At 44.8% G+C, this 25,535-nt stretch overlaps 1 protein-coding gene across 1 annotated transcript in view; it reads left to right on the forward strand.

Annotated features, from left to right (window-relative positions):
* The window catches only part of rpa1 (replication protein A1), a 32,597-nt gene extending 8,043 nt beyond the window's left edge, over window positions 1–24,554 (forward strand). The window contains exons 11-17 of the mRNA XM_076036353.1: window positions 3,002–3,138; window positions 6,178–6,326; window positions 15,141–15,270; window positions 18,124–18,300; window positions 19,271–19,378; window positions 19,961–20,047; window positions 23,774–24,554. Coding sequence (XP_075892468.1) covers window positions 3,002–3,138; window positions 6,178–6,326; window positions 15,141–15,270; window positions 18,124–18,300; window positions 19,271–19,378; window positions 19,961–20,047; window positions 23,774–23,878 — 893 coding nt within the window. The 3' untranslated portion in view covers window positions 23,879–24,554. The remainder of the gene's footprint in view (window positions 1–3,001; window positions 3,139–6,177; window positions 6,327–15,140; window positions 15,271–18,123; window positions 18,301–19,270; window positions 19,379–19,960; window positions 20,048–23,773) is intronic.
* Window positions 24,555–25,535: the final 981 nt, after the last annotated feature.

Here is a 25,535-nt window from a genome sequence, read left to right on the forward strand (position 1 = left end):
ATAATGATGAGTTTGCTTGTTATCCGTTTTAAAGGAGACCGTGGCCCGTGCTGCCGCCGAAGTCACAGACGCAACCGTCAGCGTTTAAAAATATTTCAAATCCCTTTAGTCAGTGGCGCTGGGATGCGCAGTGTAGACGATGAGTAATTGGAGCGGAGCCGCTGTGTGATTAAATTGACGTAATCTATTACAGAAACGGTGCGATTTGCATAACGTGCGTTGGCGTGGCGCACTGAATCATGCGACGTGCCGTCAAAACGCGGATTACCTTGGCGAGGACGACGTCGCTAAATAAAGTCGCCCAAGATGAGCTGAAGAATGCAAATGCGTAAAGGTGTCAAATGCGGTCGCCGGTAAGCCGCTGCGCATTTAAGACCTCGTGGCACTTCAACAAACACGCGGCAGCGTATTAATTACACACTAAAGATCAAGATGGCGTTCAAGTGACGCGCGCAGTTGTTCTCCGTCCAGTCCCGACGGCATCGCGATACATCAGCCTCAGGAGTCGGCTGGGTTGCGCGTTCATCTTGAATAGCTCTCATCCGATTGGTTTCCGGTAGGGATGCAAATTATCGAGTAATTCATTAGTCGTTAGTTGATTGGCCTGATTGATCGATTAATTGATAAGCGGCAATTTTTCTTGAGAACCTAAATTTCACAATGAAAACTGTGAAAGACGCATTATTTAACCCTTGTATAATGTTGAGAGTCCAATGTGACCACAACAAGTCACATTGTTGTGGTGATACGAGTGTAAAAATGTTCAATTAATTGCGACTAATTTGATTTAATCGATTAAATTCTTAATTGACGATTAATCGAGTAATTGTTAACATTCCTAGTTTCCTGCTAGACGAAGTTTAGCTATTGCAGAAACGCACTTTTGCAGTTTGACTTCTGCAAAGGTATTGCGGATTTTACGTAGCAATGTGCAAAAAGTTAATCAAGACCCAGTGGCTGGCCAAGGATTGCAGCATCTCCAGCGTAGACTGACCTACAGTTTTAACAACTTACTGTTTGTCTTTAAAATAACAAGCACCCTCTTAATTAGCGAATCTATTAGAAACCAAGACCATTCTCTGCATCCCATGTCCTTGGTTGTCTGCATTCTCGCCTGCTAATGAATGCTGATGAAGTTCTTAGCCCTTAAACATAATGCGTAAAGAAGCTATTTATTTTGCTCGCAGGAGTGCAGCGCGCAAACAACAGTTGGATGTTCGCAAGGCTGCAAATTCAGCTGCGACCGTTGTTGCCCCGAACCCCAAGACCCCGTCTGGCCCTCGGTAGCATTGCACCGCAGCTGAATCGCTGAGTTTTCCTCTCAGAAATCTCACCCCGTCCATTCTGCCGACCGCCGGCACGCAGACTTTGTAACCGGTCTTAATACTCTGTGGGTTCTGTAGCCAATCGGCTTCCTTTTGGCTCTCGCGGGCTGCACTTCAAAGCCCCCAAAAGAAGAAGATGAAGGCCGTGAATCCAAAGAATGCCCCCAGCGTCTCACCAAAAAGTGGTTTGTAAACGTGGTCCTCCACGTCGTCACGGCGACACGCAGTAATCATTTAGGATTGTTTGTGGAGCTTTTGCCTCTTCGTCTCCCCCAGCGCCGGAGGTCGAGGTGGCTGCAGTTTACCGTCTGTGCAACTCACAATAGAAGTGAGTCGTGAGCCTGTCTGACTCTTATCCTGACTCCAACCTTGGCCACAGTGCTGATTTCCCAACCTTTGACTGGCATCAATTCATACCTTGCTGCGAAACTGAAGCCTTCCACCCAAATATTCAAGGGTACGTTTTGGAGGGAAAGTGAGGACCGGCCAAAATATTCTCGCTTGGAAAACGATGTCCTCGCTCTGTTATTGCCCGTCTTTATCGCTCCCTCTTTAGAAATTCATTTCAGCGTGCACAAACTAATGAAGGACAGACAACGCAGGTCCTGAGGCGAAGACATAGCGAGCAAATGAATAACCAAAACATTCTCGCTTTAATGCAACACTATGTGACTTATGACCAGCGGCCGCCTCTTCCAGCTGCTTGTTTCTTTCGCCTTGAAAAATGCCACCGTGCACACGCACACACTTGAAAGGACACACATACTGTGCAGTGTGTGAGGTGATTTCCCATTTGCGCACATCTAATGGCATAAATTTTGTCTCAATAACTTTGACGACTAATGACGATTGGTGGAATTCCCACAGCAGAGAGTGACACTTTGTGCAGGAAATTGCACACATGTATGTATGTACTTGTAACTTCAACATTGTGAGGACCGAAAATGTATTTTCCACAGACAGAGTGAGGTCTTTTTTTCTCCCCTAAATGAGGGCATTTTGGCTCCCACACCTGACATGTGAGTGTCTCCTAGCTCCAGTAGGCTGCGCACCTGCAGGTGGTGCCTGAATTATTTGACTTTTGACGCCTGTCAGCTTGTTGCCTGCAGGAGGGCGGAGCCTGATTGTGCAGAAAGGGTTGAGACACATTTAAAGCCGCCTGTGGTTTGACAGAAAACTGAAAAGCCTCGCAGAGACGGGGGAAAAAAAGTGTTTGGATGAACACTGCATCACTACTTGTACATTTTTGCGAGAGTGCAAATATCTGTATTTGTGCAGAGCGGGTATCTGTTCTAATTAAAAAGCACGTCTGCATCTGAAACTGGACTCCATCGGGGAAAGCGAGTCAAGTTCAGGTTATTTTATTTGTTTGCTTTAGTGGTGACCTTGGCGCTCGGGCCGGTTGTGTTTCCCCCTCGAGGAGCAGGCCTGCTGCACAACACACGACCTTTTGTCCCTCTCACTGTTCCACATTGCTACGTGTGTCCACAAGCACCAAGAGAAGTTTACTGAGATGATGAATCCACCTTTAGTGATTGCTCAGGAAATCTTTGAAGTGAAGTCCATTCTGTGACATTTCCCTCCTTTTTTCTCTCTCTCTCTCTCTCTCTCTCTCTCTCTCTCTCTCTCTCTCTCTCTCTCTCTCTCTCTCTCTCTCTCTCTCTCTCTCTCGACAGACGTGATCGGAGTGTGCAAGACTGTGGACGAGGTGACTCGCCTCACCACCAAGACCAACAGGGAGGTGTCCAAGAGGACCGTCCACCTCATGGACATGTCCGAGAAGGTGGTGACAGTCACGCTGTGGGGAGAGGAAGTGAGTACTTGGGATGAAACAGGTTGCCACGGCGACGCTGCCGGGACGCAGGTGTCCGTCACAAACGGGAATCATTTTCTCATCGGCCGTTCCAATAGACTCGCTACGAGTGGGAGCTGTGATTGGGTTTCGCAACGTTCAGCTGGTTCGCGCCGACTCTCACATTGCGCTTTGTCAAATGAAGCAAACCGTTTGAGCGGGGTTTGGAAAAAGTATGCTTTAAAAGAAATAGAAATATAATAATTACATTTAAATCTATATGTTTATTATTGAGATTTTTTCTTCATAAAATCTTTCTAACACACAAGCAAACGCAAAGAAAGAAAATAAAGGAAATTAAAATGGCAAACCTACAAGCACATGGGAGTCTCTCTTGAAGTAATTCAACCATAGTTCTTTTTTAAGTCCTGTATTTTGTCGCTGTTCAGTCTTATATGCTGTGCATCTCATCCATCTCTCGTCGCACTGCGCCTCACTCAGTTTCAGGCGGTGCGTTATCTTTTCCATTATGTAGATTTCCTCGACGAGCTGAGTCCATTGGTCCTGTGTGGCAATGTCTTCCCTTCCCCATCTCCTTCTTGTAGCTTTTTTTTGCAACTCCTCGTAATACTTTTACCAATTAGATGTATAATTTTGATTGAAATGTGTGCACATAGTTTCTCCTGAACACTCTTAAGAAGGGTAATAAACAACATGAGCCATCTCTGATGGTGCTGGTACTGAGTTTCCTCTCACTGGGTCACAGAAGAAACGTTGTGCAGCTGTTTGTTTTTTTGTTTTGTTTTTTTAACTGCGACTCGGAGGGACTGTGTTGACTTTGCCACCATTTTTTTAGATATTTTTTTATATTTTTTTACTGTCCTCCTGACAAGAGGCACGGCGCTCCCGATTTATTTACCCGACAGATCCTCCTTTTCCAGAGGGACTCGCTGAGGTGCACAAGATGTATAGTTGTTAAATAACAATGGCAAGGCGGCGGCTCTCACACCTCTGTTGCTGTACCTTTCCTTGTCTTACAGCACCGTGGAGGAAACGCAAGCCAGAAAAATATTTAGAACTCTCCTTTTGACCATGACCCTAAATACAAATGCATTCAGTGTTTTTTTTTTTATTTATTTATTTTTTATTTTGGTTATGGCAGAATTCCTCTGCAGGGTTTTCTCTCAGGCTCTTGTGAACCGTATACAAGTGCGTGTGCAGGTGTTGCTGGACAGATGTTGGTATTCAAGCAACTCTGTGCCATTTACACCCGAAATTACAATGTGTTGCTGAGTGATTCGGTTGCTGCCAGGTAGCGCCTAGCCCAGGGGTGGGCAAACTTTTTGACTGATGGGCCACTCTGGGGTCTAAAATTTGAGCGAGTGGCCGTAGCAGCAGCAGATGGATGGAGCGTTTTGGTGGGCCACCTCATGGGTGGGGAAAAATAGATCATGGGATATGTAGAAAACTTGTTTTAATGTCAATTAAAAAGGAACAAAAGCCTTACAACAAAATCAGTCTTTGAACCCCCACCAGTAATTAACTCTTCATTGAAATGACTCTTAAAACACTGAAAAAATGGATGAAATTAAGCTATTTTATTACTTACTCCCTATTAATTTAATATCTTCAAGTTCGGTGGGCCGGATTGAAAAGTTTTAACGGGCCACATTTGCCCACGCCCGGCCCAGCCTGACCCGCCGTCTGGGAGCGTCGTTAGGATTCAGTGCTAGTTGTTTAGTCACCCACTGTGTCATTTGGTGCAAAGAACAGAAACAACAGCTAAGGAAGAAACAGCAGCCGCCCCTGAAATCAAGCTGTTTTGTTGAATTTCAGAAGCGGGCCAGACGGCTGCTGGAGGATGTTGTTGATTCTTTCTTTTTCTCGCTTTTGCCTCGTCCTCTGCTGCTTCCTCTCTCTACTTGTTCCAATTCCTCCTGCAGTGTCTTGACGTTGTAGTGCTGCTTGACTGATGGGCGTTCAGAGCCATTTGCATTTACCTCTGCGTTCAATATAGTTACAAATGATCACTGGCCATCTTTGGAAACGGTTTGGTGGATTGGATCATGTGGCACGTCGGTATAGATCATTTCAGGACGATGTATCTTAATGTAGCACTTTTTCTATAGACTTGACTTGTCAGCGCTTTTATGAACACATGGTTATAAAGTTGAAAGAGCGACTTCATCCCATTTAATAACTTTCCGAGATTACTTCTCTTTAAAGTAACGTAATGTGAAGCATCAATATATAAAGTGGAAATCCAAATAAAGAGCAATGTCCATGAATTTGGAATTTTATACCGGTTTCTTTCACAAAAGCTCTCACTAGGCCAATTGGATTGTATGCGACTGTTTCAAACTGCTTGCTCCCTCTGCGTTGACTCCCCCCTCTCCATTCGTTGGGATTGTTCAGCTCAGCGAGTGGAATTCAGTGTGAATTCAGATCAGTCAGATGTCACGATCTTTGGCTCAAATGTTGATCAGACCGCCGCCCTTCTTGATACATTTTTATACATATTTGTATGTCAGTTAAATTTAGTCAGGAGCTTTAAAGAGATAACAGACAGCGGTCATTAATCCTTAGTTGATTGACCTTATCGATCGATTAAGAATTTTTTTTTATCTGAGAACCTAAATTTCACAAGGAAAAATGTGTAAAGAACACCTTATTTAACCCTTAAATAATGTTGAGGGTCCAATGTGACCCATTTTTACATTGGAGAACAGTAGGAACACCCGAAACATTTATCCTCTGACTTTGAGTTGACTTCTAATGGGCCACATTTCAACTTGACCATCACAGGTGAATTGTTCTTTCCTGCCACTGCACTGTAAAACTGATATTAACTACCTCTGTAAAAAATGTTCAATTAATTGTGACTAATTTAATTTAATGGATTAAATTCTTAATCAACAATTAATCGATAATCGATTCATTGTTAACATCCCTAGTTAATATAGATTTTTTTTTCTCCCTACATTGTTAAAGTCTAATATCTAAATATAATACTGTGCCGAATGCTTTGTTTAAACGTCTCACGTTTGTGATTCCACGCAGGCGGAGAAGTTCGACGGCTCCGCGCAGCCCATCTTGGCCATCAAGGGGGCAAAGCTGTCCGACTTTGGAGGTCGTTCCCTATCAGCGTCCTTCAGCAGCACCCTGATGGTCAACCCCGACATCCCCGAGGCCTACAAGCTGAGAGGATGGTAAGTAAATAACCTGACGCGCCTGCGGTCAACAAGGCCTCCAATCTGGAGAAAAGCAAACTGCTGACATGCTCCAGTCCTGGACAAAGCTTCAGTGTGAGGCGGCGGAACTTTCCCTCTCCTCTCAGTGCTCCCCGCTGGCAGCCCGTTTCCCCACATGATACTTTTATCGTATTATTCAAATTGAAGAGGGGAGAAGGGGAGGGGGTGGGGCGCAAGGAAAGATTTTTAATATCATATTTCTATTTCTCTAGTTGTGAGAGTGCATGCTCTGATTCTCCTTATCAAGATTAGGTTTCCCCCATTAGGCACGATGTGGGGGAGGGGGAGGCGCCTCAATGAAGCATTACATATAAATGGAAATCATACTTAATCTGTGGAAATGCCTCTTTTTGTGCCCCTCTAATCGCCTTTGCAGATGAAATAGAACCCAGACTTTTCCTCTCCCCCTCCTCCTCTCTTTATGCATCCTTTTCTTGACTTGCTCCAACACCGGCGTTGGCCTCAGCCGAGACGGCGAAGAGCAAACTGTGTTTCTGAAAAACTCCCAAGTTTTTTTTTTCCTTTTTGCTAAACAGAGGATCGTTTAAGACGAAGGCTTTCATCTTTTTTTAATTCCTCGATTTCTTCCTCTTTAAATTGTTTCCTCTCCCTTGTGCCAGAGGACTAGAAATAAAGCCAGCGCTGAATGCAACTCTCTGTAGTCAGAGGTTAGGATGAAAGACATTTTTGTTGTTTTTGTTCCCTACTTTAAACAATGACGCCACTGGAGGCCTGCACCATGAAGCGGTGTTTTTTTTATTTCAGAGAGAATGAGGTAAATTCTGGGTTAATCGTAAAATGTACACTAGTTTTTAATTTTGCACAAAGTACATCCTCACTGATGGTAGTGGCGGACACCTGCCTTGATCCGCAGCAGGTCATGTAGGAGATTACTGCCGAAAGACGGCCGAGTAGCACCTGGGGGCCAATCAATCCGGCGGTAAAAGCTATTATCATTCACAGAAGACCTCGCAGCTTAGTGAGCAGACCCTGAGAGCTGTTCTCCCGAGGACGAAGGCAGCCCGCCGTCTTGATTATTTTCTCTTCAATTTGCTGCAGGCGTTGTCGGATTCTTCGCTTTCTGTTTCAATATTTTGAGAACATCAGGAAAAGACACTGATTGAAGAACAAAAGTTGTTTACTGACCCTTCCGAGGTATCAAACGCGAGCTCTTGTCTTCTATTAAGAAAGTAAGAACCTAATTCCAAAGTCCTTTTCAACCACCGGGTGGACATGGCAGATAGTGAAGCATCTGCGAAGCTGAATGTTTAATGTGCCAAGTTTGCCTTCAACTGCTGGAGTCACTGTCATTAAACTGGCCGCTGTTCGCCACAGCAGTTGATCCAATCCTGGTTACAGGGCATTTTTCAGAAATGTCCATATTTTCGGGGGAGTAAAGGAAAGTGTTTAATCTAGGGATGTTAACAATTCATCCTTTCTCGATTAATTCTCGATTGAGAATTTAATTGATTACATTTAGTTAGTCGCAATTAATTGAACATTTTGTTAACACAGGTAGTTAATATAACAGGAAAGAGCAATTCACCTGTAGACACTGTGGTGGTCATAATATACCTAGAACAAGTTACCTTTAAACAACTTTTTTGAAAAAAGTTGAAATGTGACCCATTAGAAGTCAACTTAAAGTCAGAGGATAAATGTTTAGGCTATTTTTACTGTTCTCTAATGTAAAAATGGGTCACATTGGACCCTCAACATTATGTAGTGGTTAAATAATGTGTTCCTTGCACATTTTGCATTGTGAAATTTAGGTTCTTCTCACTTAATCATTAATCGATCGATAAGGTCAATCAACTAACGAATAATGAATTAATCGATAATTTGCATCCCTAGTTTAATCAAATTAGGTATTTCCAATTTTTATCAACGTCAAAGTATTTCCCATCATGTTGAACCGCAGGCACCATCAGGCACTCTGCCTCTGATGTGACTAATTTTCTAGGCTGCCAATTCTGCCATGCGTTGTCAGTTCACACACCTCCACTCTAAATGTCCTCTGTTGTGTAAAGGCATGGTATTGAAGTGGAAAGCAGTGCATGGGACAAAAAGAACTGAAAAAGCTCTGCATGTCTCCACCAGAGACCCCTACTGTACCTCTGTTGGCGTCAATCCGATTTATGAGAATTCACGGAAAATCATGTATGAAAAATGTAAAACCTTTCTGTCTGTTTTACCTTTCACGAGTTGATGTGAATCAGAACAGGCAGAAGCAGCTCCGCTAACACGCGAGTGGAATGTCTCAAAATTTCCTGAGCGAACCTGTTTCCATAAAATATTTTGTGCAGCAGCTGGGAAGACAAACAGCAGCTCAAGCAAACAAAATCAAATGATTTTTTTCCATAAATCCTCTGACGCAATATATTTCTTAATGCGCATTAAAAGGCTTCACTGTGGGAATGCAGTGTGTGATAAGATCAATTGGTGAGATGTATAAATAGTCTGCGTTCAGCATGGTCTCCGCTTTGATCGCTTAATTCCTTTTAGTGTAATATTACACTGCCATTGTCGGTAAAATACGGTGGAAGTGTGGTCCAAGCTCCGCCCCCACCCTTCCAAGACAGCCGAGGTCAATCTTCCCGGGGGGCACACCAGGAAAACCTACATTGACATATTGAGCTGACAAGCCGCTCCGATTGGCCATGAAATATCGGAGATTTCCACTTTTTTTTTTTTTTTTTACAGGAAACACGTGTGGCGATTGTCTAATGTCAAGGTTTCTGGTGCTGTAAGCTGTATTAAGTCGCGGCGGATTGACATGATTGACGGGCGAATGCAGCGGCCACTTGGTCCAAGGTGGGCTTGATGCTTAACCCCGCTTGAGTGCGGTGATTGATTGGTCCCTCCTATACATCCCACTTAAAAGGTCTCTGCTGCTCAGCCGTCCTGACATGAAAGGAGGCGCCTCTGTTTGAGACGGGGATCGAATCCATTGTGAAGAAAGCGTTTGATTTGTTTTTTCCCAGTACCTGCGCCTTGCCTTCCCCTCAGAAAAAAACCCAAAAACCCACCTTTATTTATTTATTTTTTCTGCAGTGGAAGTGAACGCTGTCCCGTCTCCCCTCCTGCTTTCCGAAAGCAGGCTGCCGTTTTCTTAATCAGAGCAGTGAAGTTTGACTCTGAACGTCAAATGACAATTGCCCCTTTTTAATCAGATGCCCCGGCAGATGGTAATAACTGGATGATGGTTTCTGGCCTCTGGCTCCGAATGAATATTTATTTTTAATTTTATTTTCTCACAATAGCAACTTCTCCAGGCGGCGCGTGACTTTTTTTTTTTGTGGGGGGTAATGGGATTATTTTACATTTAGATAGTGGTAGGAAATGTTCCATTATCACAGCCACTCCTGGCTCCTCGGCTTTCATTTTCACCTGAACACTATTAAGCCTTGAATTAAGTTTCCACGGCCCCCCCTGCTGCGGCGGAGGCTTTTTACACTTCCTGCGCTCTCTCCTTTCTTCATTTTACTCGCTTCCTGTTCGGGGGCGCCGGCGTGCGCGGCGCCTCTTTGGACAGCGGCTTCCTGCAGGTTCTGTGGTCAGCTGCTTAATGAGCATTTTTTTTTTTATTTTCTTTTTTTTACTTGAAGTCGCACATGGACGCTCGCCAGGCCTGACTCATTACTCTTCATCCGAGCGACTTTAAAACGAGAGCGGCGGCGACGACGGGGCCATTATACAGCGAGTGGAAGCTGCCGCGCAGCCACACTCCCGCTGTGAAGAGGACGGAGAGAATGGCCTCTTCCATTTTAAAGCCGCTTTACCGGACGCGAGAAGTTAGTTGACAGTGTGTGTTCGTCGAGCGTCGCTGGAGAGCCGCCAGCCGCTCGGTACGAGAGGCGACGAGCTCGGGACTGTGGTTGTTACCCGTCCATTTAAAGTCTGCAAGTGAACGCTCCTGGAAGCAAGCAGAAAAAAAAGATTTATCCAAAGAAGCAAATCAACTTTTTTAAAATCTCGTTGCTATAAAATCAGATTTCCTGTACGGCCAACTATGCTAAAGCATGGCTGTTACACTCGTACAGAGGCGTCTTAATTTGATTGTGTTTTGGTGCAGACCGCTGGGACCTCCTTAAAATGAATAGTCTGTGCTTTGAGCCAACAGCCCACCAAGGACAGAGTATTAGTGTTCCTGCTCAGCACTTTCCACTGCTTCTACAGAGGAACGCTGCTCCGTGCGCTAATTACCATGATGTTTGATTAATCTGGGGTCTTAACTGAGATTTTTAGTGCACATCTGCTATTGAACCTTGAAAAAAGAAAAAAAGAAAAACGAGGTGTGCACAGTCTGCACCTCCCCCTGCAGGAGCTGGACCAGGAAGTAAGGTTCGATGTTAATGGTAATTGCTGCCTAGTGCTGTTTTGCAACCTTTCATTGTCTCTGTCAGAAAAGGCCAAGACAAAATAGTTGAGTGCAGAAAGTGAATTGCGTGCTGCTGGCAGCGACTGATGGCACCAGCTTACACAGGATGTTTTTCATCATTGGCCTCAGTGTCTATGAAGAGAATTTTAAACCTTTATACATTTCCAAAAATGTCTACCTACCTGAATGCCTGGTTATTTCTCACTTTCAGTGACAGGGAGTTTATTTTTAAATTCAGATTTTCTCTCATTTTTGCAAGCCTGTCACTTTATTTACACAATTTTCCTCCAGATATTTTTGTGTACCAACAGACTCCAGTGTTTAGATTGAGGATGAGCGCCAGTGACAGACCCAGCTGTACAGATGCAGTTGTCCATTAGGGGGCAACAACACATTTAGATTCTGTCCTCTTCACTCCTGTCGGGGCAGACAGTGTTTTTATATCATGGCTGTTGTCAGCGCTTGATGTTATCAACGTCAGACGTTGCTAATCAATTTGGACACGTTCCCAAGTAGACATTTTTCATCTTTTGTTTATCAGCGCACGACATACGGAAAGAAGAACATACACACACCGTATACACACACATATAAAAAGATAAAAACCCTCAAGCCAGAAGTAAACAAGCAGGATGACTCATTTCTCCCATTTGTTTTGATGTGAATCTTTGGCTCACTTTATGTTTACATGGCAAATCTGCATTCGTACTTGGAAACAATGCAAATCTCATTTGCAAATCTCATTTCCCCCCCCATAAGTTAAGATGCATAACATCGGGAAGCTTTAAATAGATTTCAATAGCGTCGTGGTAAGTAAAAGTGTTTTTTGTTTACACCCTTATGTTTGGGCTGGGGAATGCTTTCCATCTGTTTTGGCTTTTCCTGTACACACAACAAAGAGAAAAGTTTCCCCTGTGGTACCTGAAATTAATCATCAGTAGTTTATCAATTCTTCCAAGGCTTCATTATAGCGTCATGTCATCTGCATAATGCAAACTTTTTGGCTGCTCCGCCACCCTGGGGATAACTCCCAGTTGTTTAAGTAAACGCCGTCATTGACAAGGTCGCGCTCTTACACTTTGCTCACCTGCTGGTTGAAAACAGAATTGCATGTGGTGGTGGGAAAATGTTGTTCTTTTGATCGATGACGTTGCTGATCAGAGATGCCAAAGGACTGGACAGATGTAGTGGAGGCAAGGGGAGCTAGATTAGAAAGTAATGCAGGCAGATGAATAAATAAATAGATATATATTTTGTGACTCAAGGTTGGTGTAGCGCTGAACACAGTAGTGGTTAAAAACAAGCTGCATGAGACCTGGACAAATGGAGATCTTAACCCTTTAAATTGCGACAAGCGTCATTGTTGAATTAAACAGGCCATAGTGGCAAATATGGTGCTAAAAGTAGTTTCCACTTTACACCAGGAGATGGCAGACACCTGTGGCTTCAATCTGAGCAGCATTTGTGGGGGTGTTTTATATTCAGTTTTCGGAGTATAAAGAGAGAGAAAGCCCGCCTCAGTCGAGGAGACGAGGAAGTGGTTGTAGTGGGAGCAGAGAGAGAAAGACAGCGAATTTTGCCGAGAGGTTTGTTCGTTGACAAAGTACTTTGTCAAGTAATGTCTGACTCAGATAACGAAGAGGAATATTCGCACTCTTGACGATGATGTTCAGTCGTCCCGTTGGAGTGAGTCTGCTGGTGCGTCTTTAGTTTCGCAGCGGCAGCGAGCCGATGCGCCACGACAGTCAGTCAGAGTGCTCAAAACACCGCTAATGGTGACGGAGGGCGCGGGGAGGTAGTGATCAACATGGCAGAGGCTGTGGGAGGAAACGCCCAGCCAGTGCCGGTGCAGGCAGCAGGGATGTTCGTGGTCACCCTGTAAATTACAGTGATGATGGCTGGGTCTGTTTGAGATATGTGGAAAATTATCAAAAGTGGATAAAACATTTTGATGAGCCTGTGGGGTATTGCGGAGATCCCTGACATCTGACGTAATACAAAAAACAAACAAACAAAAAGTTTGGGTTTACTGAAGATTTTTTCTCAATTACAGTATGGCTTTATCGCTTCCAATTTCAAGTCACAGCCATTTGAAATCTTGATATCAAAATTGAATATTTTCTTGAAAAAATGATGGCGCTTAAAGGGTTAAGAGCTGTTCTTGATGTATACTTAATGGCTGCGTTCAGACTGCAGGCTAATCTGATTCAAATGCGATTCGAAACTACCTCACGAAGGTGGTTTCAGTCCGTCTTGCAAAAATCGGATTTCATATGATTTGTGACTGTTCAGACTACTAAAGAGCCATCCGGTTTCAATCTGGATGGGCTAAAAATCAGATCTGAACGTGAAAAACTGTACAGAAAAACTGTACACTGGAATAGTTGCAGTCACCGTCGCACCTCTGAGCCAAGCCTTTCTATCTGTAGCATTTTCCTTTGAACACTCTTCAGCTGTTCCCAGTAGGGCCCCATTATACATGATACAGTAGTTGACCTTGTGTCAGTCTCCGCAGATAAAGAGGCAATCATCAATTTACACACAACAAAGAGTAATTGACTTTGTGGTCTGCCCACTGTTGGCTGAGCCCCAGCTCTCAGTCCTCAGTCACCGCTCAGGAGGCTACTTAGAATTTCCCCTCAGACCTCCATGTGCGTCTCTCTCCTACCTCCTCTCTGTTCCGGGTCTCTTTCTGAGAAACTGTGGCCCAGTTCGGTTCCCCGTATAAAGTCGTCGGCCTTCTACCAGCCGGCGATCCCTCCGCTCCTGCAGTTAGTTTGTCATTGTGTGCTAGGCTTGGATGTGCCTGCTTTGACTTGACTGCTGCGGGTTTCCTGCCAGGTGCAATTTGTCCTCCTGTTGTCTGGTTTGCTTCCCTGTGCCCCCTTCTACCTCTAGTCTAAATATATAATATAATAAAAAAGTGGCAGATTTTTGACAAGTGGATAGTGTCAATGTTTTTTTTTCTTTTGACTTTCTTTCCTAGAGACTCTCGCGGTCCTCAGAGTGTCTGTTCAGAGCACCTTCAAATGCAAGCTTCACTTTTTCTGCAAAGCACTTTCTTATAAGTGTGAATGCTTTTTACCCTCCTGTTGATCCCATCGGTGTTGCCATAACAAAACATCCGAGGTGAGTTGCCATGTGGCGGCAAAACGGGCTTCTTCAGTGTGTCTGTCCTGATTTGTCGGCTTGTTTGAGCGGGCCCCCCCGACATGTTGCAGCGAAGCCGTTCCGGTGCGCGACGTTGCCGCCGTGAAGAATCACCCGTTTGTCAGTGGGAGTGGAAAATTGGCAGCTCTGCCTTGGCTCGGCCACAGCCGCTGCCGTTAATAGAGATATTTCAATTAGCCGTGCCTCCAGCAACAGGGCTACGCTCCCCTTGGAAATTTACAACCTGACCTCTCGCCTCCGCCTTTTCCCGGTGTGTCATTCTGCCTCGTGGCCAAGAGATTAGTAAACCCCATTAATCTCCCCGACCATCGAAAACACTTATTCCCCCTCCTGGAACCACACGCCACCTCCGTCAGTCTTGCCTGCCTTCTCTCTTTGCTTTGACAAGCACACGCAGATGCTCGGACAGACTTCTACAGTAGCCTGCGCACCTGGACATCATCTCCACCTTCCAGGAAAAATTGCATTCTGCACTGATTTGTGGGCAGTGTATTAAGATTTTTCCAATATAAAAATCATACATCAAGCTAGGGATGCAAATTATCGGTTAACTCATAAATCGTAAGTTGATTGACCCTAAAGATCGATTAACGATTAATTGATAAGCGGCAATTTTTTTCCTGAGAACCTAAATTTGACAATGAAAAATGTGTAAGGAACACACCATTTAACCCTTAAATAATGTTGAGGGTCCCATGTGACCAATTTTTACATTAGAGAACAGTGAAAATACCCTAAACGTTTGTCCTCTGACTTTAAGTGGACTTCTAATGGGTCACATTTCAACTTTTTTCAAAAAAGTTGTTTAAAGGTAACTTGTTCTAGGTATATTACGACCACCACAGTAATTACAGGTGAATTGCTCGTTCCTGCCACTACACTGTTATAATGATATTAGCTACCTGTGTAAAAAAAAAAAAATTCAATTAATTGCGACTAATTAAATTTTATCGATTAAGTTCTTAATCAACAGTGAATCGATTAATTGCTAACATCCCTACATCAAGCCAAATATCAAACCCTGTAGCTTTCAAGGCTCCACGTTGTGCACAGACAGACCTGTCGACACTCTTGTTGCTGGATCATTATATATCATCAGCTGGAGTCTTTAGAACAGCGCTGTCTGGAAAACCCATGCTTTGGGGTTGTTCGCAGTGGGTCCACTGGGCTTCTGGTAGCTTCCGACCAGTAGTGAATTTTTTTTTTTTCTTTTCTCGCAGGTATGACAAGGTGGGTCACACGATGGAGGGACAGTCTCTGACGGAGATGAAACCCGGCGGCGGGGGCGGCAACACCAACTGGAAGACGCTGAGCGACGTCAAAAACGAGCACTTGGGACACGGAGAGAAGGTAGGCACCCGCACACTGGGCCCTTTTCCTCCTGTTTTCCCTCCACTCTGCCTCACTCTTTGATGCAACATTCAGACACTGAATCATTGTTATTCAGGGGTGATTCTGTAGAGGTCCTCAAGGACAAACTAAAAGGCCTGCCGGCAAACCGACAGCGCTCACGATCTGACCGCAGCGGTGCTGGGTGCAGGTCTGTGGGGAGGTTTGGGGTTTTTCTTTTTTTTGCAAATGTACTTTTTAAGCTGGCAGCATAAATCTTCATTTTCATTGACTTTTTTTTATTTGTTTGTTTTTTTTTAAAGTTGCCACAGCAGCAGGTACGTAAATTCCAAATCCAATCCCGTTCGATTTCCAGCTGCTCATTAAACTGCCTTTTGTTCCAGCTGAAGGTCCCTTCAGCATTAATAGCAGATAGAATGGAGTAGGCTGTTGTTATGCCCAGTAAAATGCTGCACTCTGAGGCAATCAGAATTTAAAATGCGTCCCTTTGATAATTAAACACTTGAAAGAAAGTGATATCTCAAGTTTATGATGTGCTTATGCAACTTTGATCAGCAGTCCGCCAACGTGTGGCTTCCAATGGCTGATGGAAGTGAAATATTTAGACTGCAGGTTGGCCAGTGTGTAATGGCAGTCTCACAATTTTACTTTTAGTTTCCTGCTATTTTATGAAATACAACATTTTGATGATTGCAAAAAGACAAACAAAGTTAAAACATTTGGTCATAGCATAAACAGTGGAAACTATTTTTGACAGTGATGAATGCATGATTCTTCTCGCAGTAGCTGGAGTTCACAGGGTTCGTTTTGTTTATTCCTGAGTTCAAATTTACCTGAAGGGCCTTGAATTCACCTGAGCGTAGGGAATGAGAAAGTCTAAATACTGAGACCTATGTATTGGTTGATATCCCGCTGAGAGGCTCCGACCCCTGAGACTATTAGCTGAGTTATGATTGTATTGATTTATTTTTCCTGTGTGATGGAAACGGCGCTTCTCCTCCACTGTGTCTGCACTCTTGCCAATCTCATTACATGTGAACCTATGAAGACTGTTACGAGGGCAGGAGAGGCAGGCCTGCCCATGAATGCTCTCCTCCTCATTTGTGTTTTAAAAACACAACTGATTTATGGCCGAATAGGAAAATCTTCATCCATTAATTGATTTTAAGCCACTTTAATCATTTGCCTTCAAATTCACAGTCACTTAAAGACCCAACATAGCTGTAAAGAGCTGTTTTGCTGCTTTTCCACCCTCTCCTTGTACTCCACACATCTTGAGTGTAACCATTAGTCCACCTGTCAGCCGGTGGACTTCACCTGGCATTAGCTCCCTGCTGTACAGGAGAGAATGTTTGACCCGAGGCCACGGAGGCGCTCTCCTCTGCCCAGCGTGGCACCTGAAGAGCACTTCCTCTGACAATAGAGGCGAGTCGGGGCTGTTCTCGGGGCCCTGCGGGGCATCGAACACAGCAGGGCAAGAGAGGTCGCGCCTCCAAACCCAAAGACCGCCGCAATTAATTGCGCCCGTCACAAAGTCTCTCCGTCACGATCTCGGCTTTCCGCGGCGCGCATCTTCTCTCTCGTCCCTGACGGCGAGTGGTCAACCTCCTCTTGTTTGGTCTTCTGTGCCTCCTCGTCCTGCCAGGGCCCATCACGCCACACAGCAGCTCGTTAATTAAATACCCCCCCACCCCCACCCCTTCAGCCTTAAAGCAGCAGAGATTGAGGTCTTTGGTTCCCCTCCTTGAATCAAAAGTTAAAGCCGTCACCGGTTTGATGTATTATGCCAAGATGTTTTGATATTATTTCATTGACATGAAAAATAATTAGGGGAATAATTGGGGAAGGTCCGTCGGGTGTCGAGTCCCTTTTTCGGTTGCCAGCGAATGGAGAGGAGAGGGAAGGTAAACAGCGAAACGTGCGCCAGAATCAGGTCAGCGCTGATGAGACGGCTGCATTTGCATGTCTGAGGGGGAACAAAATCACAATTAATTGTGTTGCGAATTGACGTTCCCCTTCAGCATCATTTCTAATTCTGTAAATAAATATCTATGTATATTCTACAGACGTGTATTCATTCATTTCAAATGCCCAATTGCTGGTCTTTTGTATTTAGCTGTGTTTTGTATCCGTTATTATTTGGTAATCAATACATAAATGAATCATTAATAATGCCAATCAATAATTTATCAATATCTCATCAATGCTCCTCATAAAGTCTTTCTGACTGGATGTTTTGATTGTCGCTCTGTCGACAGACTCCACAGCTGGCACCTTTCGCCTCATGGCTCCGTCTACTTCCTGGTTTTTAGAGGGGGGGGGGGGGGGGGATTTCCACTGAACTATCAGCACTTCCGGTTGCTTTTTAAACCTTCTCCTGCAGGTTGAAGCTCCTGGCAGGGTTCGCCGCGACCCGACTAGGTAGACACATGCCAGAACTTTCCACCTCTTCATTAGAGCAAATCCGCAGCCTCTCCTCTGGTGTTTATTTCTGCCCAGCGTGGAACCCCTGCTGGGAATGTCTCCCCAGGTGAAACGGTGGAGGCTGCGTGCACGCAAGCAGCCTCCAAAGTTTCACTTCTTCCCCACGAAGCCGTAGCTCGCACTCGTTTTGCATTTCTGTCGGAGCCTTTAGGATTGTGTTTCGGAGGGCGATTCCCGACCGTCGACGCCAACAAACCCTCCCGCTCCTTAAAATGTCATCTAAATGTTAATTTGATGCTGTTTTATTGTTTGTGGGTTTGCAAAGTTGTCATGTTTAACAGGCTGCACATGAAAACATGCATTGATAACGGGGGAAATAAAAAAATGACTCAAAGGATATTTTTTTTTCTTATTTGTGCTCTGTTTCAGGCTGATTACTTCACCTGCATCGCCACCATAGTGTTCCTGCGCAAAGAGAACTGCCTCTACCAGGCGTGTCCCAGCCAGGACTGCAACAAGAAAGTGGTGGATCAACAGAACGGCATGTTCCGCTGCGAGAAGTGCGACAAAGAGTTCCCCAACTTCAAGTACCGACTCATCCTTTCTGTAAGAGAACCTACCCCCCCACCCCCACCCCCACCCCCACCCCCAACGTCTCTCACAGATACGACTGATTTTGAAAGAGGAAAACCAAGGATCCGCTCTGAGCCTTTGCAATCTAAATGCACCGTGCGCGCTCGCATGTCTAACCCGGAGCTAGTTAGTGCCATAAATCTAGTCCGTGCCATTGGTGTGCAACTCGGTAGGATATTGCGGATTTCGTCATGTGAAATGCAAATCAGCTCTTTTATGAAAAGCCTCAATATAACTCAGAAAAATGTATAAGTAAATCAAAGGAAAATGTGAAGTTTGAACCACCACGTTGAATAAAAATAGCCCTCTGAGTCAGTTGACTAGCCAATGGCACGATGGTCCAAAATACTGATTTAATTATGTTTTAATTGGCCCTGCTTACTGCGTTGATTCACTGCCTTTACTCATCCCTCTGTCTCACAGATTCGAAAGTCTGTTTCCTTCCATTGCCACCCTTTGTTGCCGAGTTTTTTCTCTCTTAAGTTGAATTCAGAGACCTTTAAGTCGAATTAATTCTTGGTAAATTGTAGCCCTGTTTTGTTAATCGCTGCAGCTTTTAAGCACAGACAACAGAAAGTTCAGGGGGGAGGCTTTTTCTCCCTCGCTCCTTTTGTTTTTACACATATGTGTATAAAATACATCAAATGATGCAAGGCGGGATTCTGAATAAGCAGCTTTTGTTTTGCGCCTCCGTCGGAAATCTTTCATCCAAAAGCTGACGCATACGCAGCGTTTGTGTTTATCTGAAGTGCACCAGCTGTGTGTGTGATGTGTGTGAGGCCAGGCACTCCTGCACATCTAAAAAATGAATGGAGATCATCATTCCTTTGGCATAAATAATTTCTTTAATGGCATCCAATATATCCCTTGAAGCTATTTTGGCTTTTTTGTTTCCACCCTGACCTGCAGTTTGTTTTGTGTTCCTTTATCTTTGACGTGACAGGCCAACGTCGCAGACTACAGCGACAACCAGTGGGTGACTTGCTTCCAAGAGAGCGCTGAGGCCATCCTGGGCCAGAACTCTGCTTATCTCGGGCAGCTCAAGGACTCGGTGAGCGTCTTCTTCCAGCTGCTAACGGTTCGGGCCTGTAGCGCCCTCTCTGGTAGTGGGTACCGTGCACGTCAGTGAGAAAACTCATGATGCGTGATGAGGTGCTGACGCTGAAAGTCTGTATAAGGCTACCAGGACTGTCAGCATTAACGCATTAATCGCGATTAATTAAATGTAATCCATAACGCATTAATTTTTTTTGATCGCAACGTGAGGCCCCTCTGACCGATTTCTGGTAAGAAATACTTTACTTTATGGGGTTGAAACAGCCTTGAAATGCGAAACATAATTTTGCAATTCAAACTGCGATTAATCGCAGTTGACTACGAAAATTCTGCGATTAATCACGATTTAAAAAATTCATTGTTTTCATCGTCAAAGCTACATTATTAACACCCCTGATCTCGGCAAGTTATCAATAAAGAATGCAATCAATAGGTGGAATCTTTCATGCTATCGATTAGATCGTAACAATTCCATTTCCTCCAAGTCCTTCCGTTCCTCCAATGACAATGCCAAGATGTAATTAACTCAAACGTGCCCGACTGTTGACTGAGCGACAATGTGTGTTTGGGTTCCCAGAACGAAGCCGCCTTCGACGAGATCTTCCAGCAGGCCAACTTCAACACGTTTGTCTTCCGCAACAGAGTGAAGCTGGAGACGTACAACGTAAGTAAAGCGGTGGCAGTGGCGGTAATCGCTCTGATGAGATGCCCCACGGCTCTGTTGTCATGGCATCACGCATTGCAATATTACCTCAATAAAACAAAAGAACGTGTCTGTGTTACGGCCCGAGAGGCGGAGGAGGAGGAGGAGGAGGAGGAGGAAAAATTGGGCGAGCATCCGTCTCTGGAAATTGTTTTTTTTTTTATCATTTTCGAGACGTCTTTTAGGTTTATGAATGCGTCCGCCTTCTGTTTAACACTGCCTGCTTTCTGACTCTCTACAAGAACTCTCCTAAAATAAAGAAAACATTGTAATTGTTGCAGGAGCGCCGCTCGTTTTCTGCGTCATTTGTGACGGCGGCCTACACAGATTAGTCGCGGCCACTGTTTCCTGTAGCCGACACAAACGGACGTTTGTTTTTGAGGGCAGCGCATAAAAGAATTGATTGGACTGGGACTCTGAGCAGGAAGTCTGGAGCCGCGCCAGAGGCTGCATCCGCCTTGGACGCACACGCGCACACAAGAGGGCCACTGTGTCTGTCACATTCATCACAGCATCTAAACTGCCGATGGCACCGCCGCCCCTCCCTCCCCCCACTCACACCCACCCAAACCCCCATATTCCTCCATCGGGGACACCTGCAGGCCCTCCCTCGCTCCTCGCTCTCCTTCTCAGAGCCGCAGCCCAGCCGTTCGCTGCACAGCGCGCTCACGCGCAGAGCAGGTGAGGAGAGGAGGTCCTTTACAGTCGATGAGATCCGTCCATCCGTCCTCCTCGGTCAGAGTGAAACTGGAGCTCCAGTTCCACCCGCGCCCTCTCCCTCTCTCGAGTCTCGAGAGTTTCCAACGGACGGTCGTGACGCTGCCGCTGCAGCAGAGACGGGCGTCGAACAATGCGCAATGACAAACGAGTGGAGCTTCATTAAAATGCTCCGAAGAGTTGCGAAAGTTGGGTGACAAAAGAAGTGTCATCGCAAAACGTTACCGGGGAGACAAAAACTCCCGCCTACGTCAAAATCCAACCAACGGTTATTTCTAAAAATAAAAACAAAAAACAAAAAAAAAAACCCACAAAAAACATTGTAATTAATGTCACTCTGGCAGTAAACACTGTGAAATAAAAATGTGCAGTATAATGGAGAAAAGCCATTAAGAACCTAAAAGCCTTGTCAGTTCCTATTGTTTATATGACTCTGTTGGATCAAAACAGTGAAATTGCTGCATATTTATGGAAAGTGAAGTGCCATGTGCAGTGGAAATGTTTCCCAATGTCGCTAACTGCTGGCCGCGTGGGTGTCTCCGAAATCTGTGTCATTTTTTTTTTTTTTTTTTTTCCATTTCAAACAGCACAGTTGTGTATTTGTACTGTGGAAACTAAATCAGTAGGAGCTGTTTTAAAAACCCTGGAAAGCTGAAGACACCTTCTCTGAATCGGTTGGCACTGAGCTCACACATCCAACCTGCTCAAAAGCCCGACTTGGTGGCTTCTAAATATGAACTCATTATGAGTTTCTCTGGCATAAATGTCTCATTTTCTCCATCACAATGGCAGAGAGGAAAGAGTACTTCTTCGAAAAGATTGTCCCAGGTGCAAGGGATTTGCATTTTCACCCACTCAAAGTGCAGAGCATTAATGGAGATGAAATGAGCGCAACCTCTGGTTAAACGTGGAGGAATGACCTTCCCCCGTCTAGACAGCTGTGGAGGTGGTTGACGCTATAAAAAGCTCATGTTGGTTTTGGTGAAGCATTAATCTGAATGGCGGCACGGTTCACACTCTTGCTCTGGATCTCCCATTGACACGGCGTTTAACAGGAAAGCCAAGTCGCCCTTTTCAATGCGTTTCCTGGTGTTGAGTCATTTGTTTGTTGGCACGTAGGGTTTGTTTGTCCAAATGTCACAGAGCTCAGCTGCTGAAACAATCTTAATCCCTTATTAATCATCCAACGACTATTTTAGACACAGTGGTCACGCTTCATATTACAGTCCTTGTAATAAGCATTAGTTAATAGGTAATGAGCACCTTATAAGAGACTTATTAACATTAATAAGTGGCAATAACACAGATTTAATGTTGTTAATAAGAAATAACTATGCACTTGTTAACAGTTAATTATGCTATTTGCACCTATCGGATCTAAAGCGAGAACAATGCCTTATGGCTAATAAATGGTTTATTATATAGTTATTAATGTCTAAAATTGAATTTGACCTGATGAAATTTGAAGAAACGAAACTGCACAACACAGCTGTACCAAAATTGCTGCATGGGGCATGAAAGGGTCAAACCGAGTTAAAATGTCGGGGCGTCATCGCTGTGCAGTGTTGCTAATTACGGCTAAATGGTAGAAAGACAAAGACGTATCACATGTGATTATCCTCACAAGCCCCGCCGCCTGTGAGCGCGCGCCCAGCGCGATTCCCGCAGCGTGTCAAAAAAGATGGAAATTTGGGACAGTGGCGTTTTTTCATAGCGTTACATCATCTGCGCTTTTATCAACATGCAGCGAGCATTAGGGAGACAGGACGGCGACCGCTGGAGTTCCAAGAGTGAAATTCTGCCTCGGTCTGGCTTGATAAGTGACCTCGGTTGCTTAACGCTCTGTTGCCCTACTTCCTGTTTACAATGCGGCCAGTGTGTTTTTGGGTGCTACTGCGGATGCTGAAGGAAGGCAGGAAGAATGTGGCTGGACAACATCTGGCTTCTTTCAACAGAGGGTTTCTGACAGGTCAAAGGTCATGAACAGTCCAAGAGAGCAATGGATTGGCCTTTGTTTTTTAAAATACAGTATATATTTGCAGGATTAGTGAAGCTGCGCTGTATCGAAATACTCAACCATGGACAAATATTATTGCTAAATTGTAGATCTGGAGTTTTAACGAGCTGTTGTGTGTGTGCCAGCTCTCTCAATTGTTTGTTTTTTTTCAAAATAGAGAAAATTTCAGGGTACTTATTACCTATTTGGTGATGCGTATTACCAGGAACTTAACGCTTATTAATGTTAATAAGCATCTTATAGGGTACTTATTAGCTATTTACTAATGCTTATCACACGGACTGCAATATAAAGCGTCACCGACACAGTATATTTTTTATTTTCAGCAGTAAACTGTATATTTAACCCTTTGTTTACAGCCTCTTGCTAAAAGGGATTATTTTTGTTTTTCTTTTATTCTTTGTTGAACCTTGCTTGGAACTGGACAAATGACGGATGTTCTTTTCTCACGCGCAGGCATGACCTTGAATGCCTCCTCAGTGTAAATGCATCATCTAAATGCACCCTGACACGCCGCCGCAGGGAAGGGAATTTGCCATTATCATGCACGTTTCCTGTTTTGAACCAGTGTTTTGAAAAATAATGTCAAAATAACATTATCAACAGTACAAAGTTGAATAATCTCCCTACAACAGCCCAAATACTTAATCAGCCAAACACTTGGCAAAGGTGGTGAAGATGTCTTGCTGACTTGGGAAGAAAGAGCTTTTCAGGGAGTTTGAATGTGGTGGAAAACAAAAACTGCTGATGTTGCCAGAATTTCCCGTCCCACTACCATCTCTAGACTCTAAGAGAATGGTTCCAAAAAGAAACTATCCAGTGTCAGAGGTTGGAAACCATAAAAGTTCCAGTAAATTGGCCGGTGAGCCTGCTGAACCAGATATCAGCCTCACGGACCCCTCAAGCTCCTCAAGGCGTAAACTTTGCGTTTGGCTCTGTGTCTCCCCCTGCAGGATGAGTCCAGGATCAAGGCCTCCGTGCTGGACGTGAAGCCCGTCGACCACAGGGACTACAGCAGGAGGCTGATCACCAACATAAGGAAGCTGGCCAGCCAGTAGAAATGCACAACTCAAGTCATTTGTCATGTGTTCAGTTTTTTTTTTTTTGAATGTCTCCATTGGTACACCCAGCTCTCATCTGTACATACAAGCTTTGGGGAAAAAAAAAAATCACTTTGCAAACGGTGACACTCCTCCGTTGACCAATTGGTTATTTTAGTCACTGCAGTTCTGCGCACTAGTTTCCCCTCCACCTCCAGTGGATGATCACGTCATGATTGACCCCTCCCTCTGTTTTTCTGTTCTTTGAGATCAGCGGGTCAGAGAGCTGCTAAAGGACTCGCTCGTCCCTGCATGTTGCAGAGGTTCCGTCCGTCCATCTGTCTGCCTCCATGTCTGTCTGTCTGTCTGGTGGCGGGGCGGCTCGCTTCGAGCACCAGCACAAACACCCGGCGCTGTTTGTCAGACCCCCCCCCCCGACATGCTCTCGGAGTGGCTCGGACAGACCTGCGTCTCCCCGATAAGACTGTTTACTCGGCTGCTTTTTCTTTCCCTTTCTTTCCCCCCCTCAGTCTCTCATCCTTGGGAACGTGACACGCGGACACGCATCGAGAAAAATTCACAATGAGAGGTGTACAATGGCTGAGACTGCTGTTTGTGTTCTGTCGTTTAGTTCTTTTTTTTTTTTTTGTCGTGATAACTATGAAAATAAAAGTTAAGTTACATTACGAGCCTATGCTGAGTTGTGGTTATTTCTTTATTTAAATCCCGTGCGGAAGGTACTTTTTCTGTGTTCAAAGATTTGTTCAAGGCCTGCTGCACAATGCTTCTCCAGCTCCTCCGTGTCCTCCCCCTCCCCCCCGCTGTTCGCTCAGATGTGCAACAGATTCCCGCCGCAAAACTTGACTTTCATGTTGTATTAAAGCAGAACATTGGTGGAGCCGCACCTTACTCCCCCCACCTCCTCAGTGATAGCATCTCGTTTTTTCGCTTAAAGCCGCGTCTGTCGCCTGCAGTGAAGTCGGGTGGATTAAACCTGTCTTTAAATAGTAAGCGAGCTACGTCAGCTTCTCCCTTCTTTTTTTTTTTTTTTTTTTTTTTTTTCCAGCCGTGCTTGAAGATAGCGGTTACTCGGGTTTGCCCCTGATTGCGGCTGCTATCTGCCGTTTATCAATGAGACCATTAAAGCAAATAAGTAGAGCGGGAAATGCTGAGCTGCGTCGCGTTCACCCGGTTACAGGTTCAGCGTCTGTCAGGCAGAAGGATGCGGTAAATGCAGCGTGTTGCCTAATCAGGTTTCCTTTCGGGAGCGACAGTTGTAGACAAACAGGCGATTTTTCTCATATTTTCCTCCTTTTAAGTTTGTTAGAAAACAATTAATTCGAGATGCGTCTCATTACAATAATAGGATCGTCGTGCTGGTTCAGTACGCCTTGTATTTTCCTCCCTATCACTTGTAACAGTTACAAAATGTTTGTATCATAAGAGGAATTGGCGCAGGCCTCCCTGGAGTCCAAGAATCTGGAATGCTGGAGGTCCCAGCCGAGGTCAATTCTAATTCAGTCTCAGTGCTCCCGGAAGGTTTTCTATTTTCAAATCCAGTTCAGAGCAACTTTATTTGTCCCCGAGGGCTGATTGGACTCCAGACTTGAACAGTGACTTACCCCCATAACACTAGAGAGGTGCATTTAGCCCTCTGTTTACAGCTTCCAGCCAA

Source organism: Nelusetta ayraudi, unplaced genomic scaffold, assembly GCF_046127955.1.
Source record: "Nelusetta ayraudi isolate G7.1 ecotype Tasmania unplaced genomic scaffold, CSIRO-AGI_Nayr_v1 ptg000048l, whole genome shotgun sequence".
Lineage (NCBI taxonomy): Eukaryota > Metazoa > Chordata > Actinopteri > Tetraodontiformes > Monacanthidae > Nelusetta > Nelusetta ayraudi.